Raw genomic sequence first — 17585 nt, 5'->3', positions numbered from 1 at the left:
AAAGGAAATAACTCCCTGATTGATTGAAATTTTTAGTTTTTACCCTTTAAAAGAAAATGTAGACATATTTTTTAAATTAGAGAATGTAAAAATGGTGTTTTGCTAAATTTCCCTTCCGTAAGTTAATCCCTTTATTGGTTCTTAAATTTGTACACATGCAGTTCTTGTAAGTACTGGAACTTCAGCAAAAACTTTAGAAAACAGGAATGTGTTTTCTTGTATACCAGATCTCTCCCCTGTTACATTTATTGAATATTACTTCACATTTATGTTTATACAGTGGCAACAGTGTTATCAGTGTTATTTTGTTTGTTTGGTGGAGAGGGTTGTTGTTTCTAACCCTGTCTAGAAAGATATTAACTTGCAATAGCCAACAGTTTTTCTAGGACGTGCTACTGAAAATATACCTTATTTCCAGATCATAGTAAGTAATAATTCAATTGGATTACATTTTATCCCATGCAAGGACATCCTGACATGTGAGGAGAAGCAATGAATATTGCAAGAATTTAAGAGACATAAAGAACAGAGTCCTGTGAAATTTGTGCTCTTACCACGCTTCGGCCATGTACTCCTGGTCAAATGCCATTTCCTTTTTCTCTCCCATAGGCTCTTTATGGCACAACATCAGAAACAGCGACTTGGAGACGTTGTGCAAACTATGTCAATGGGAATATGGAAAATGCTGTGGGAAGGCTGTATGTGGAAGCGGCATTTCCTGGAGAGAGTAAACATGTGGTAATGCTTTCTGCACAATACTCTATCAGCATGTGTTTGCAATGATGAGCAATTACAATAGTCCATCATTTGTTTAAAATTTCATTAATTGGCAGAGAACTTCTGAATCACAATTTGCCATTATTTCCCAGTAAATCTTATTCTCCCTCCCCCATGGGTCTGGTTATGTTTCTGATCCTAATATTGTTTAACCCAAAACCAATTGTCTGTTTTCCAGAAGCAATGTATTCACAATACCCAGTCACGTGTTCTAATGATATAGTCATTTGTAATCTCTTCTGTTATCAAAATTGACTAAGAATTAGTATTTTCTTAAAAACCAGAAGGTAAACCAGGGTTTATTTGAAGTGTAAGACATGTACTTTATTTTTTATTGTTACTGAAATGAAGACAAGGGAACTTAAAGACATGGTGAAAGAATCTATTGAAATGCTACCTCATGCTTAACTAAACTAATAGTAATGACAGTATTTTATGTTAGTTCGTCTTTCGTGATAATGGAAACCATACATTCTGAAGATGATTTTTATTAATGTATGCATTAAGACCTATTTAATCATTAGTGTTGATAGTAGCAGTGTTGCTTTAAAAATATAATTACCCACATATATCCATTTGTTTAGATCACCAGTTTGTTTATAAGTTTACATTTATTAACATATCATTGAATCATATAAAGACAGCTTATAGCTCTATTTTTTTTTAAATTTGTGTTAGAAAAAATTAATTCATGGCCTAAATTTGCCTTCTGTTCTTTTGGTTTAAGGTTGAGGATTTAATTGCACAGATCCGGGAAGTTTTTATTCAGACTTTAGATGACCTTACTTGGATGGATGCTGAAACGAAAAAGAAAGCTGAAGAAAAGGTAAAGAGCAAAAGGCAGGGCGAATTATCAAAGAAAAATCTGTAAGAAAAGATTAGCTTTTAAGAAATTTGGGGAAAACATAGTATCCAAAGATTGCGTAAAATAAAAGCAAGCTCCTTCAAGATGCAATGTGTCCAGGAACACTTTTCATGGATGGAGATTTTTTTTTCTATGATTTTCATCTTTTATTATCTCTTTGTAACTAGCTCCTACTCTCCATGTTTGGCTCAAAACTTTGAAAGATCTCCAATTTTCCTTTTTGTTTTTTTTTAAAGGAAGTCTTCACAAAACAAGAGGAAAATCTTGTGTGAACAAGAAAGCATTAAAAGATATTATCAGTGGTTCATGTTTTTCCTCCTTTTATGAAAAATATTTAAAAGACCTCACCAATATCTAAAAATATCCCCTAATCTTTAATGTAAATTTCTAGCTAAATTTTTTTTTAAGCATGCACTATTTAGTTTTTTTTTAAATGACCTAGGGAGAAAAATACTAAATTTCTATTCAACCAAATGTAAGGTAGTGCATTGAGTACTATAAGGTGACCTACAGTTAGAGGGATGCTGAAGGAACTTTTTATAACTATTCTTATTTACCCCCATTGTGCACCTTTTATTGGGACTCTTAGTATCTTGCATTAGAATAAAAGTGAGATGTCTAAGGAAATCTCAGGTTTAAATTTACTCTGCCATTGTGTTGATAACTATATAAACCTAAAAGGAACATGTCCAGTGAAAACTGTATGTGTTTATGAGCAGTATTCACATGCAGCCTGATTATTCCTCTGTAGTTAGGGTAACAGGAAGAACAGACCGTTCTTTGAACTAACACAGAAAGAGTCCATAAATCTATTATAATAAGAGAATCAAGCTGTAGTCTAGTTCTCTTTCAGGATTAGATCACATGAAAGGATTATCTTTTTCAGCTATCACAGAGCCCTGAGTGGGTCAGGTCTAGAATTTGGCACCCCAGTATAGCTATCTTTCCATAATTCTGTATGTCCTCAGAAGTTCAGGCTGGATTTGCTCCTTTCATGTTCTAGCTATCACAACATGGTACTATTTGATGGTAGCCAATCAAATTGTTCTAAGTAATCATTTCCCAAGGTGGTGTCATGAAACTCTGGACCTGCCAAGTAGCTCTATGAAAGATTCCCATGGTCAAAAAGAGTTTAGGAAACATTTCCTGCAGGAAGGCTTCCCTGATCCCACCCTCGACTAGGTTATATACCTGTAGGGTGTGATCTTATGGCACCATACATCACACTTGAGAGTTAAGATTCATTTTATTGCCTACCATTGACCTTTATAGTAAACTCTCCAGGAGTAGAAATTTTTGCCTAGCATTGTATCCTCAGCCTCTTACAAAGTACCTGGCTTGTTGTATACCCTTGAAGACAAATTGAATGAATAAATAGACAAATTAATTCATCCCATTGGACACTTACAATTACTTAATTTTAAACTCTAAGTAGTCTTTCAGTGAAGAAGCCTGCTTAACGTTTTTGTCACAGTATCTACCCCAAATATTTGACAATATATCCTTTTCATGTAGTACCTCTTATTTCTGTAGATTTTGTATCCCTTAGAACACCTTTTGGGGAAATACCTTCTAGAAAATAAAGTGCCATTGAGAGGGAGATGATTTGTTATGGGCTGATGGTATGGAAAGGAAATGGGCTTGGCCAAACTGATTTAGTGACACATCTGTCTGATCCACTGGGGAAATCCTAGGCTTATGAAACAGATTTGTAACAAAACCACATCCATTTGATGGTAAAACAAATAATTCAGAGATGCAAGCTTAATATCCCATGAAAATATTAAATTAGTTAAATTATTTAAGAGCAATGTGATATGATAAAATCAAAAGTCAACTATCTTTGAGAAAAATGAGAGAAATAAAAAATAGAAATAGGAATAGCAAATAGTAAACAAGTGGTACTGATGAAATAATTACAATAAGTAAGCAATTTTAAAATAATAAAAATAAGAATAGTAGTAAGGTAGTGGTAAATATGAGATGGTATAACAAGGAAAACGCTGTTTTCTACTTGTTTAACTAATGTCATTCATTTAACTGCGGGAAGTTAGGTACACTAGCTCTGGAGACCAAAGGAGAACATAAAAACTCCAGGAACCAATATTTAGGAAGAATATTAGCATTAAACCTGTAAGCCCACATCTGTTTTCTCAGCCAAATCAGTGAAGTGGAAAGATAATTATAAGCTGCTAGAATGGAAGTTCTAAATATTACCCCTCCTGTAAAATTGAAGAAAAAAGCCTTTCAGAGAAAAAGTTCATAAAAGTACAATACATGTGGAACAGTGACTTGTCAGTTTTCATTTTGGTTTTCTTGGGAAAGCTGTAGCCTATGAGAATAGGGTATTAGAAGCTAAATTTCAGAACTATTTTTTGTTTATTTTGAACTCCAGGAAAAAGCCAATGCAAAGATCTCTGTTTAAACATTGTCAGATATTCGTCTTGTAAACAGTATGGATCAGGTTATTCAACTGCTGTCAAGGGCAAATTATAATGTTTGCATTTGGAAGTTCATAATCATGCTCACATCAATATTCTAATTTTCATAGGCCTTAGCAATTAAAGAAAGGATCGGCTATCCTGATGACATTATTTCAAATGACAACAAACTGAATAATGAATACCTTGAGGTAAGTCTTTATAAAGACTGCACTGATGATGCCTGGGGCTGGTGGCAATGTCATTTCTAGCTATGAGGGGGGCCAGAAATTATGTGAAATAGCCTACACCCAGAGGTCTTATTATATTGATATTAAGCCTTTAACACTGAAGCCAGAACTATGTTTGTTTTAGTTTTAACCTATTGTTTCATGGGCTGGTCTGTATTTGGTTTTGTTATTTTGCTTTCCATATATTCCATTTTAAGAGTAGTGATAAAAATCTGGTGTTTTTTAAAGAGCATTAAGACATAGACATTTAAGTGATGAACAGGCAGTACTCAGGCTTATCTCATTTTATACACGCCTGAAAGTCAAATCTTCAGCTTTCCTTCCACTTTCTAATTATTCCTCCACTGGGTAAACAAGGTCATGCCTTCTCTATTTGAAAAAAAATCTACTATTTGAGAATGGGGAACTATTTTATTCTCCTTTGGTAATGTAACAATGAAAAGAAAACAGAGTTGATTGAAGTCACTACAGTATTGATTTCAGACTCAGCTAAAGGTCCTGTCGTTAACCTTGCAGTCACCACAACTACTTGAAACCCTGGTGACAAGGTGACCCTTGCCTAGATCTGGGGATGACAGCGATTCCTAATCTGTTGATTACTAGCATAACATGGGAGTTTGCAAGGCATAGTGTCCTCTTTTCTTTTTCCATTTGCAGAAAAGCTTGACTTTTTATAAAATGAGCTAGCTGTAGCATGTGAGTCCCCGGGGCCCTTGTGGCAGGAGTCTAATGGCTGAGCACATAGTCTCACTGCTGAATTGCTTGGGTTCAAATCTCAGCTACACCTCTCACTAGCTGGCTAAGAGCATAAGCTCAAAGTCAGACTCCTAGGGTTCAGATCTCAGCTCCATCACTCATTAACTTGGGCAAGTGACTTAATTGTGCTTCAGTCTCCTCAGCTTTAAAATGGTGGTAACAGCCCATCTTCATAAGATTATTATGGGGATTAAAAAATGTGATATATGAAGTTCTTATAACATAGTAGGTACTAAATATGAATGCTTTTATCTTGTCTGTCCTGTAAGGATTAATATCAATATAGAAAAGCTTGTTTGACATTTAGTTTCATTTGTTTAATTACAAAAGAATAGACTGAAGTAGTGATTCAGCCAGCGCAGCAGTGATCTGTAATATAGAACTAAGCTAGTTGGAACTTAACTTTTCTTTGGCAGGTTTTGGTGTTCTCTGTTAACTTTATTAAGTGATAGAATGTAAGAAAATATCTCTTAATGTTATTTAGCAAAAACTTTGAAGATACCGGTTTTAATATTTTTCCCCAAATCTTTTAAATTAATATAGTTGAGCTACAGGGAAGACGAATACTTTGAGAACATAATTCAAAACTTGAAGTTCAGCCAAAATAAACAGCTAAAGAAGCTTCGAGAAAAGGTGGACAAGGATGAGTATGTATATTCCAGTTTTTTCTAAAAATACGTTCATTCAGAAGAGGGACCTTGTTGGATTAAGAGAAAGAACCTGGTGTAGAATAATGTTAAAAGGTGTCATGTTCTCTTTCTATCGAGTACTTCTAAGAGCATCTAAGACTATACCAAAGATGAGTCAGGGATTTAATCAAAATTTAAACTTTTTTCATTAAGGTGTCCTTAGACTACCTGCGGTTTCTTCTCATATGATTGTCTGTCCCCTCTACTTTGTTTGTGGACAGGGCTCTCAAGAACACCTTAGCCTAAGTAATCCATAGCTCCTGCAAGCCTTCTCTGAGGCTGTATTACTGTGCCCGGCATTATCATCTGCCCTCAGCCCCACCTGTTTTCTATCGGTCCATCATCCTGCAGCTCCATGCCCTTCCTAGATTGCTCCAGGTAACACTTCTGTCAACCCTGTGGTAGCCAAACATGAGATACCAGGACTCACTCTCATTCGTAGTTTTCAAATGCTCTTAATCTCTGCTTACTAGTGGCATTAGTACATTGCAGTAACTATTAGTTTAATGTTCATTTTTCAGTTAAATGGATGTGTCTAACATATTTATCAACATAAGTGTTTATGCACTTAAATCCCTAGAACTGCTTGTGCTTTTAGCTCCTAGAAAGCAAGGGACCATTCAGCACAGTGCTGAACACATAGGAGGTTTTCAGTTAAAACTAAATTAATGAATGAGTGAGCAAGTGAAAAGTAAATATACTAGTTTGATTTTTGTGGTAACTGACGCAATATCATACCAAGTCCAGGTGTCATTGGGAACTGGGAGAATCAAAGGTGAACTTTGATTGTATTACATTACATTACAGCAGCAGAGGGTATGAAAGACGTGTTATAATAAACTGTATCACCAGGAGGAAAATGTGCCAAGAAAGGTACAAAGTGCAGAAGGACTATTTGATAACAGGACTCTTCTATTAGTAAACCAAGTCCAGGTTGGACAAAATTCCTAATATGGAAATGCCAGTTTATTTCAATCCCTGTACGACATTTTGAGCCCTTAAGGTACCCTGAAAAAGAGATTGATTTCTTTTGCTGACCTCTGTGTTTACACTGGAGCAAATGTTATATTGTCTGGTGCTAAAAATGAGACAGCAAATGTCACAGAATGTTTAGTGTCCCAGGTGGGAAAGAAAGATGGAGAATGGGCACATATGGTTTGTGTTATAATCGGTTGTCAGTCCTATCTCTAGAAACAAACAAAAAGTCATCAAAAATAATATCCTGTGGGAAAATTTATAATCTGAGAATCCTTATAAGTCTGAATATTTTTATTTCTTTAAAACTAATGAATTATTGCTTGATGTTTTCTTTAGAAATTAATATAGTCCCAGCTCCATAGTCATTTCGTAAAATGGTGTGCAGTTTTCATTCCTTTTTATCGTATGTGTTGACTTTCTCTGAGTCTTTTTCTCTTTACTATAGATAATCGAAAGTGACAATTGTATATAATATTTAAATGAATATTTGCTCAGTAGCATGCATAGCTCAGTAGTACTTTTTGGATCCTTTCTATGAGCTTCTGACTGTTAATCACAAGTGCAATATGATGTATAAGGTCTTCTCTGCCATACCAGGCTAGTTTTTCTTCCTTCCCCATCTTCTACCTGTATGCTGAGTACAAGGGTTCAAAACTCAGGCTGCACTTTAGAGTCACCTGGGGCAGAAACAGAGACACAGATGTAGAGAACAAACGTATGGACAGCAAGGGGGGAAAGTGGCGGGGTGGGAGTGTGGTGAGATGAATTTGGAGATTAGGATTGACATGTATACACTAATATGTATAAAATAGATAACTAATAAGAACCTGCTGTGTAAAAAATAAACAAAATAAAGTTAAAAAAAAAAATAAATAGTACTGATTCCCCAGCTCTACACCACCCTAGATTGTGATGTACATACCTGTAGGCGGGGACCCAGGTATTGGTATTCTTTTTAAGTCCCACGCCCCCTTCTCAAGTCAGAACCCCTGCGTTAGTATTTGTTCCTTTTTGTGTGGACTCATACTTGCTCATATTCAATTTTGTGAAATTTTTTTACAAGGTGATATCTTTAATTTGGCAATTTAGCTTTAAAATTTAGTGTTTGTCTTCCAAAATATTGGAAGTACTTTTGACAGTGATTGCATTAAATCATTAGGACTGTACCCTGTAGATTACAGCATAATAAAAGTTCTTCCTATTTTATTGAGTTTTCTTATAGTGAAAGTTTTTGACTTAATTTGTACCTGCTTAATAGCAATAGAGTCACTATGTTTTCTTTCCTTTTTTATATAGCATCAAGTTCAAGTCCTCACTGTGTATGTTCAGGCAGATAACATCTATTGCTTCTACTTTATTCATGTAACCTGCAGTTAACTCAGAGAATTACATTTTCAGATGCTCAAGTCCTCACTCCTAGGGTCTTGCAGGACAAACAGGTGTCCATATCCACAGTAGAGGAGACAGAAATGAGAAAAGCTATTGATTATAGTAGAGTTATATTGTCGGATATTATAGAGAAATGATGATGCATTAAATTTTCAAGGCAGCAATGAATTTAAATAAATTCAGTCAATTAACCAAATAGTAAGCTTCAGGACTTTTTCTTTTCTCACTCCACGTGCTCTCACCGGGCAAACTCGTATACTTATTTGCATCTTCTACTATCATTATGACCCCTGAATACATGTATCTGGCCCAGGTCTGTTTGCTGCGCTCCAGATCCAAATGTCTAGCTGTCAATGAAACATCTCCATGCAGGTGTTCCATTGACCCTACAAACACAGCATTTGCCTTTTTGAGAAAAAACTTACCATCTTTCTCCCTTGATCCCCCTAGTTTCCAACTTCTATCTTATTGCTACCAAGACAGAAACCAGGGGTTCATCATCCTAGACCACTCCCTTTCTGTCATCTCTGATATCTACAGTGATACCTACTTCAAATCCCATTCAAAAAAAAAAAAAAAGTTACATCCACCAGCTGCTAATTAAATATTTTATAGGCATGAGAGGGTGTGGATCTCCATCTTAACCATCTCCATTGTCATGCCCTAATTCAGACATTTCTCATTGTTCACCAGAGTGGTGATAATACTTTCCTAATCTTATCATCAATCATCTCACAGTCCTTCAGCTAACTCTCCATGCTACTGCCTTAGAGAGCTTTTAAAGACACAAATTGAGTCATGTCATTTTCTGATGGAAACCTTTCCATACGTTTGTTTTGCCCATCTCATGAAGCGTGTACAGAGCTCTGTGTACCTCCCTGTAACAGCACTCCAGAATTCCTTTAGAGTCACCCTACCCCACAGCATTGCCCCAAATCTCCACCCATAGGAATTACTGTAAAGTCATCGCTGCATCTCTTCCTCCTCCTTATCCCTTACCAGGGCCACCCTTTCTGCCCTGTTCATTTAACAGAAACCAACACATGGTGTGATTCAACTTGAGCATTATCTCCTTACTCATAGCACCCCCTTACATGATCCCCTTCACCTTGTCCCTGTGCTATCCCTTACACACATTTTAGTCACAGCACCAGTGCATCTGATTACATTTAGCTGGACTAGGCCTTGTTGAAAGCAGAAACAGTGTATTTGTGTCACCAGAGATTGAACATTGATGAGCAGAACGTCGACCTTTCCTCAATGATGATGGAGTGAATGATTGATAAAATTGCCAGTTTGTGATAATGCTTACAAAGTGAACTCAGCCACTAAAGTAAATATTGACACATCCAAGCATTTCACCATCACTGTTGGTGAAGATGTCCAACATGATCTCTGCTGTTCTCTCTGCTTAAAAATTCAAAACATTAAGGAGGTCTGGAAGTCTGCATGTGATATGCCTGAGTTAATCATTTGGCTAAAAGGACTTCTGCCCATTTGAGCCCCTGGCAGCTGCAAAGGACAAAGGTTTAAATTTAAAAGGCTCTTGGCTCATGTGGTTTCTGAGTGCCTAGCTTGTGTTTCCAAAATTATCTCAAACATCATGTTCTCTGGGGACTTAATGACAGTTTGTAAAAAGTTTCAAACACATCATGTTATCAAATAGTAATAATGTTAAATTGAAACTGTAATATCCATTGGCAAAATTACTTAGTGATATATCTAAAATGATTTACTGCCAGTAACATGATTATTCACTTAGACTCCATGGAACAAACGTAAACCTCTGAAAAGAAACAATGTACGGGAACAAAATAAAATGAATTCCTTTTCTTATTTTTAGACTTGATATTATCTTGTTAGCTTCTCAGGACAGAATTTTCTGTAATATAATTGGGACAGATAGTGCCAGTGTTTGTAAATTATGACCATTGAGCATGTGGAGTTGCATTTTGTAAACTACGAAGACTTATTTCATTGCTGCTTCTTTCCTGCTGTTGTACATCAAAATAAAAACAAGCTGACATTAACAGCAGCCAGCTCAATAAACATTTTATCCAGCAGCTACAGTGTGCAAAGCACTGTGCTAAGGATATAGCACAGTAAAGTAATGAGTAAGGATAAAGAGGATAAAGTCATGAGTAAGACTCATAGCCTGTAATCTAGTAGAAGAGGCAGGTGAGCAGCAATGAAAGCTGATAGAAAGCAGAGTTGGTTGGTGCTATTACAAGACAACAAAGTGCTAAGATAGCACTGTTTTTTAAGCCACAATTAAACCTTTACTTATTAGTAAAACAACTAATTGTTGTTTTACTAATTGTTGTTTCTCTGGAAACAACATGTCAGCATTTAAATTAATATTGAGGTGAACAGAGTATTCACTTAAAACAAAACCAGACAAAATGGTTGGTTCATTTCTGTCTTCTTCATTGCTTCAAGTCTGCTGTCTTTTCTAATCTGGGCTAATTGAATGTTTGCAAGCCCCTGAAATGAGTGTTGGTACTGAGGTTGGCAGCCCAACAGCTGTGGCTTTATGTGGTTCTTCCTGAAAGGCCAACACCACCAAAAATAGCAGGGTCGCTGGTACCAGCATAGTTTTGCCACTGCCGTGAGTTACTATCAATTTTTTGTGTCTCAGTTCTGCCAGTTACTATCTATGGCCTTTTAAAAGCCATGAAGTTTCCTTATTTATAACATGAGCAGGTTGATTTAGACTTCATAACATCTCTAAGGTTCTTTCCAGCACTAAAATTTTATGGCCCTTACTGTGAAGTTTTGACAAGAGCTAGGATGTTTTACTCCCTGGCTTCTCCACATCAAGTGACCCAAGAGAAAAAGAACATATTCTTGGGAGTTAGGGAAGTACCTCACTTCTTTCTAAAATATCTCTTCTGATATTTACCCTTCACTAACGTTTCTAGACTCAATCTTGTAACTAAGTCTGTATCATTGAACTTAAAGAAGAATAGTTATAGAGGACTTATGTGGGTAAATGAGAGGATACACAGGTGGAGAGTTGATAGAACCTGTCCAGGGTGGGCACGCAGACTGCTGGAGACTTGGGACACAAGTGACTCTCCATGATGTAGATGTATGGGGAAGATACACAAAACAGATTATTCGGCTCATCAAGTACTACTCAGCCAGAAAGACAGAATCACAGATAAATTAAACTTGGACAAGTCACTCTAATTCCCTATGGCAGTACCTGCCCTGGTGTGCCCATGTTCTACACATATTATAATAGATTAAAATGTTAGAGTTCCATCTTTTAGATTCCCATCAGGCCAACAGACTATGCAATTTTTCAACATGTTTTTAGGTTATAAGCAAAATACATTTTACCACTAAAAACATTTCTGCATTTTAATTAGCACCCAAGCAGGGTTTTGTTTTCAGAGGGGGAAGAAGAGGTAGGGAGGGAAGATAAAAGTTAAAAGGTTTAAACAGGGAGAACTTTGCAAAAGTAGTCTAGAACTTTATACCAGTGAACCCTCTTGAGAGGGCAATGTCCGGTTAGTACATAACTTCCAGTTTCCATGGCTCTCTACAACCTGCATAACACCTAGGCTTAGTGGCCTCCACCCTCCCAGGGTCCCAAGGATGAGAAGGGTCAGTACTCTTGGGGCTTGGAAGGACCCACTGATATGCCAAGACCCAAATATGTGTTGAGTGCCTATCATGTTCCCAACACTGTGCTAAAAGCCCTAGAGATACTATTAAGAACAAAACATGAAATACACAGTTGGGACTACGTTGAGATTAAAAGCTTCTGCATAGCAGAAGAAATGAAAAGGCAACCTAAGGAATGGTAGAAAATATTTGCAAATCACATATCTGGTAAGGGGTTAATCTCCAAAATATATGTCACTCCTACAATGCAATAGCAAAAAAACTAATAACCCAATTAAAAAATGAGCTAAGAATTTGAATAGACGTTTCTCCAAAGAAGACATACAAATGGCCACCAGGTATATGAAAAGATGTTCAACATCACTAATCATCAAGAAAATGCAAATCAAAACCCCAGTGAGTTATCACATCACTACCATTAGGACTGCATATTGTTTTTTTTTAAAAAAAAAGACAAAAAGTGTTGGAGATGATATGGAGAAATTTGAACCCTTGCACAAATGGTTGGAATACAAAAGGGTGCAGTAGCTATGGAGAACAATATGGAGGTTCTTCAAAAAATTAGATATAGAACCACATGACCCAGTAATCCCACTTCTGGGCATATAGCCAAAAGAATTGAAATCAGGATCTCAGAGAGATATTAGCACTCCCATGTTCATTGCAGCACCATTCATGTTAGCTAGGATGTGGCAACAACTTGTTTCCATCGACAGATGAAAGGTGAAAGAAAATGTGGTCTGTATATGAAATGGAATACTACTCAGCCTTTAAGAAGGAGATTCTGCAGTATGCAACAACATGGATGAACTTAAGAACATTATGCTAAGTGAAATAAGCCAGACACAGAAAAATAAATACTGCACGATTCCACTTATATGAGGTATCTAAAATAGCCAAATTCATAAAATCAAAGGAGAGAATCATGATTACCGGGAGCTGAGGGGAGGAGGAAATGAGGAGTTGTTCATCAACAGGCATAAAAATTCAGTTAAGCAAGATTAATAAGGTATAGCATCGTACCTAAAGTCAACAATAATGTATTGTACACTTAAAACGTGTCAAGAGGATAGACCTCATGGTGACTGTTCTTACCAAAATTTTAAAAAAGAACAAAACATGGAACACCCCTGCCTTCATGTAGTCACTGTCTAATGAGCTAGACAACAATGGACTTATAACATCACGTTATATCATTGCTAAGAGTTATACAGGATGTAAGAGCTTTCAGTTCTTTCCTGAAAGATCGCAAGGTTATTCTTAACCAGGAGAACAAGTACCAAAAGAAAATTCTGACAGAAAAAAATCCACCTGCCCATATATGTTCCAAATAGGGCATTTCTCTGAATTTGGCCCGTGACCCACATGAGGGCACACGTGCGTGCGTGTACACACATATAGAGTTACTGAAGACTAAAAAGATGGAGTCTTGCTGCCAAACTTAGAACCACACACAGCCAACTGATGACTTCTAGGGAGAAAATTAGAGTAGTGATTTGTGTTGCTTTCTGTTGAAAGAGAAGTGGATTCTCCCAATGTCATGTCAGCATAGGAGTCCTGGCTCTCACCTCTCAGAGGATCAGGTGAGTCACTCAGAGTACTTCAGTCATGTAAACAACTCTTATGCAACAACAATGAGCAGTGGAATAGGCTCTTTGGTCCTACTGTGCTTTTGCCTTTGGGTAAAATATTGTACCTTAGGCAGCAGTGGAAAGAGCTTGTGCTCTGGAGTCGGGGCGGTGATGGGAGGTGGGGGCTAGAGGGAGTACGCAGTCTTGAGGTAAGATTTTTCCTCTGCCACTTATTCGCTGTGTGAACTTAGACAACCTACGTAATACCTCTGAGCCTCAATGATTCCTTTATAAACTGAGGATAATAGCATTTATTTTTGCCTTGTGGGTCATTGTGTTGTGTAATATGCTTGCCACGTAACTTAGGTGTTCATTAATCAGTAGCTATTGTTGTTAAGATCTGGTCATGATGAGACTTCAGGGTGGCGTAGAGGCCAGCATCCTAAAGCTTCTTAGGGAAAGGGGCAGGCCTAAATGTGAAGCAGTCTAAAAATGAGCACTTTCATTTTAAAAGAGGATGGCAAGGAAATGGCATTCATTTTTGTGATGCAATTTTATGTGTGATGCAGATCAACATGTTAGAAGTAGGGGATTTGATTGGAAGATGAGAGTGTCCTCTTTCTCCCTAGTTTATATATCATTTTCCCTGTTGTATTGCTAAATCTGTAAGTAGGAAAAAGAGTTTGAGCTATGATGTGCCTTAGTTTCTACACCTGAAAATTGGAGGTGTCATCTATCTTATTCGTATGGTTTGAAAGGTGAATGAAAATATATAGAAAAGCTTGAAGTTTTGATGAGGGAATATTAATAAATGTAAAGCATTACAGTGGCAACTGCAATTACAAAATGAGAATTCTCCTTTCCAGAAGTACTTGAGGAAGACAGAGAAAACCAATGTATTGTACTACTGATGTCAAAGGAGCTGCTTCAAGGCCACAAGATGCTAAGAAATTGAATGCTTTCAGGGAAAGGGGCATTAATGATTTTGTTGCTTAAATTTTTTAAGTTGCACATGAGTGAGCAAAAGAAGTTTTATTCCAGGTGCCTTTGCAATCCAGTGGGTTTATTATATCCATAATGCTATAGGATCAGTCTGTAGACGTCTGGTTTTCTTCCCTGCAGTAAAAATGTTGTCTCTGTTCTTTCATCTCATCACCACTTAGGTTCTTCAGGGTAATAAGAGATAGAAGAGAAACACACCTGGTCCCCCTCTCCAGGGTATATCATTCATATTTCCCAGCTACATTGTTGGTTCAGCTTCGAGGGCCATGCTGCTTATAGTGGCCCTTTGTCCTACTGTAAGTGCCCCAAAACAAGAATAAGATTACCTGACAAAATTATGTCTCAGAAATTTAAAATAAAGTTTGCTTACTTCTTGCTTCCCCACCCTTCACTTTATACCACACACACCCATCCATACTCCTACACACATGCCGGAGGCAGGAAGAGAATTCAAAGAACAGGGTGATATCTACTCCATCTCTCAGGCTCAATACCTGCTCTAGGAGATGCTCGTGTCTGGCCTCCATACTTTAAAGGTATCTTCAGATAACCTGCACTATCCATTATGTTAGTGGATACTTGGTTTTCTCTTTAGTTGTGCAATTTCTCTTTTCTATGTTGCTATTCACGGTCAGATGTGTCTGTTTTCCATAAATGAAAGCTTCTCCTGAAACTTTGAGGCTGCATCCAAATCAAAAGAACTTACATATTTTGTTACATCACCATTTACTTTGAAAAATATTTTCTTTGTCCTATTAATTTAGCTTTTATAGTAACATAGTGAAATACTTCATGATTGACCACAAATATTAGACATTGAGTCTGTAGCTGTTATCATCACACTAAGATGTAATGATCCTGTCACAGTACCTCAAGTTCTGATCATCTTCAGGGACAAAGTGCCCTGTACTTTTGAATCTGGGTAATTACCCAGGGGTAGTCTGAGGACGCACTGTGAAAGATCTCAAGGAAGAAAAGGCAAAAACACTGCACACTAGTGCTCTGTGAACCTAACCACCATAATTCTAATTTTATTTGAGTGTCCTGTGGTCATAAATAGCTACGTATTTTCGTGAAGGTGTAATTCACAGAGGACATTTTAATATGCAAAACCCTCCCTGCTGGAAAGTTACAAACATTAATCAAAGTGCAATCTTAACCCCCCTCAAAGTAATGTAACAGAAGAGCAGAAAAATCACTAAAACAAAAGGTGTGACATTTATTTTTACAAAAGCAATAAACATGAGATGGGTAATATAAACTTCATTCATCTGTGTCCTACTTCTGAGATCTGCTGCTATCTGAAACATTAGTTTCCTGTATCTAGTTCCTTCTGTCTGTAATATAATAATTTAAAAAAAAACAAAAACATTTTGAATTGGCACCTTTTGTATTTCATTATTAGCATTGTGCCTGAGTCCAGAACCAGCAATTTGCATATTATTTGTTATTACCCATTAAAGTCCATGCAGAGTATACCATCACTAAATCAGAAGTTCATAATTGAACAAATGAGACCTGAAAATATGTTAAATTCACTTTTATAACAATTGAAATTTAATAATTTTAATAATTATAAGCTGTTTATGCATAAAATCTACTGCCATATTTGCTATTACCAGGGAGGAAGAAATTTTCCTCTACCCTTCCAGGATCTTCTGGCTGGTCTAAGAATTAAATTGACGTGAGACAGATTAACAGGAGAAAAGTCAAACAAAATTTAATAACATGTATATATGGGAGAGACCCAGGAAAACTGAGTAACTTGCCAAGATGGCTGAATCCCTCACCTTAGGTACCATCTTCAGCTAGATACAAAAGGAGATTGGGGTAGTGGCTGGAGACTTCAAAGGGGAGGAGGGCAATTCACATGGAGATGGAAAAGCAAGTGTTTGGTAAACACTTGTTCTCTGGGTCATGCTGAGACAATGGAATACAGAGTGGACTCTGACCTCTGGGCTCTGTCAAATTTCTCCCACCACACCTGGCCCATATTCTTTGAACTTACCTCTGGTGATGGCTCTATTCCAGGAACAGGACCTCTATCTAAAACTTTTTTAGGCAGTTAGGAGGCAGGTCAAAGTCTCTTCCTGAGTCTTTTGGGCCTTGATTTGTTTTCAAGTCAAAATAATCCTCATACCAAAGAGACATTTGGGGGTGGCAAGTTTTGCTCTCCTACACTATCAGAATGTTGAGGACACATCAGAAATATCTTTCTAAAGTCACTGCAAGGAACAGCGTTTCTCCTCAGGAGCAGTATGAGCACATTTCCTATTTTGCCCCTCCTGCCAGACAACCGTGAACCGTACTTGAGTCATAATAACTGTGTGAATATATATAAACATAGTCCTAACACATCATTTTCCCTGATCCTGAGTTTTATTTATACAAATGTTTTGTTTCATAATCTTTTGGGTCACACAAACAAAATCTACCTGTCCTATGTAGTTTCTGATCTCTAGATTTTAATCTAACACCCCTGGGATTACAAGTATATGTTTTTGTTGTGAGTCACCATAAAGCATGTGGGAAAAGGTGGAGTTTAATTAAAATAAATAAAATTATATGCTTATAATCAACAACCTGCAAGAAATTAAAATATTGATGACTCAGCTGTGATGAAATTAGGGAGGACTAAGCTATCTGTCACACCATCCTGTCTGAAAATGTTTTCTGTTTACAACAACAATATCAAACCAAAGAAGAAACACATTGATCAACTATTCCCCCACCCACACCCTCCATCTTCAAAGTTATTTTCTTCCTAAAGAAAAATTCACAGAAATTCTATCTGGATTTTCTTTTCAAGTCCCAAATCCTTTATATGAATGTCTTAGTCATGTTATTGGAGACAGAATTCATGCTTAATTAGAACTTATCAGATAGTTGTTTTATGTCGCCCTCCCTGAGTTATTTTTAAGAGATCAAAATAGGACTCATATCTGAAATCTGACAGTAGTTATTGAAATTGTAGCTAAAATGCTGATTTAGGGGTGCTGACCTTGTATTGCTTATCTTGCAAAGCAGGGTCTGGAAACAGTTCTGATTTAACCTCATTGCACTAATTACTATAAACTCCTTCCATGAGTAGGATAATAATTGCCATTCTAATTGTTGCCCTAAAAGTGGAATAACTACAATGCAGCCATTAGATAATAATATATGATTGTCTTAAGTGTATGCATGTGTGCTGACATTTAAGGAGGTATCTGAAGTCAAGCAGTACCCATTTTTCAATGAGTATATGAGGATAT

The 17585-nt window shown here is 36.8% G+C and overlaps 1 protein-coding gene across 1 annotated transcript in view; it reads left to right on the top strand.

Moving 5' to 3' along the window:
- Positions 1 to 17585, top strand: part of MME (membrane metalloendopeptidase) — an 85278-nt gene that overhangs the window by 44061 nt on the left and 23632 nt on the right. The window contains exons 12-15 of the mRNA XM_022582812.2: positions 610 to 738; positions 1505 to 1603; positions 4194 to 4274; positions 5613 to 5716. Coding sequence (XP_022438520.1) covers positions 610 to 738; positions 1505 to 1603; positions 4194 to 4274; positions 5613 to 5716 — 413 coding nt within the window. The remainder of the gene's footprint in view (positions 1 to 609; positions 739 to 1504; positions 1604 to 4193; positions 4275 to 5612; positions 5717 to 17585) is intronic.

This window comes from Delphinapterus leucas, chromosome 4 (assembly GCF_059928025.1).
Source record: "Delphinapterus leucas isolate spDelLeu-1000000601 "Yukka" chromosome 4, BTC_Dleu_Yukka2, whole genome shotgun sequence".
Taxonomy (NCBI): domain Eukaryota; kingdom Metazoa; phylum Chordata; class Mammalia; order Artiodactyla; family Monodontidae; genus Delphinapterus; species Delphinapterus leucas.
This window is presented reverse-complemented; position numbering and strand designations above follow the sequence as displayed.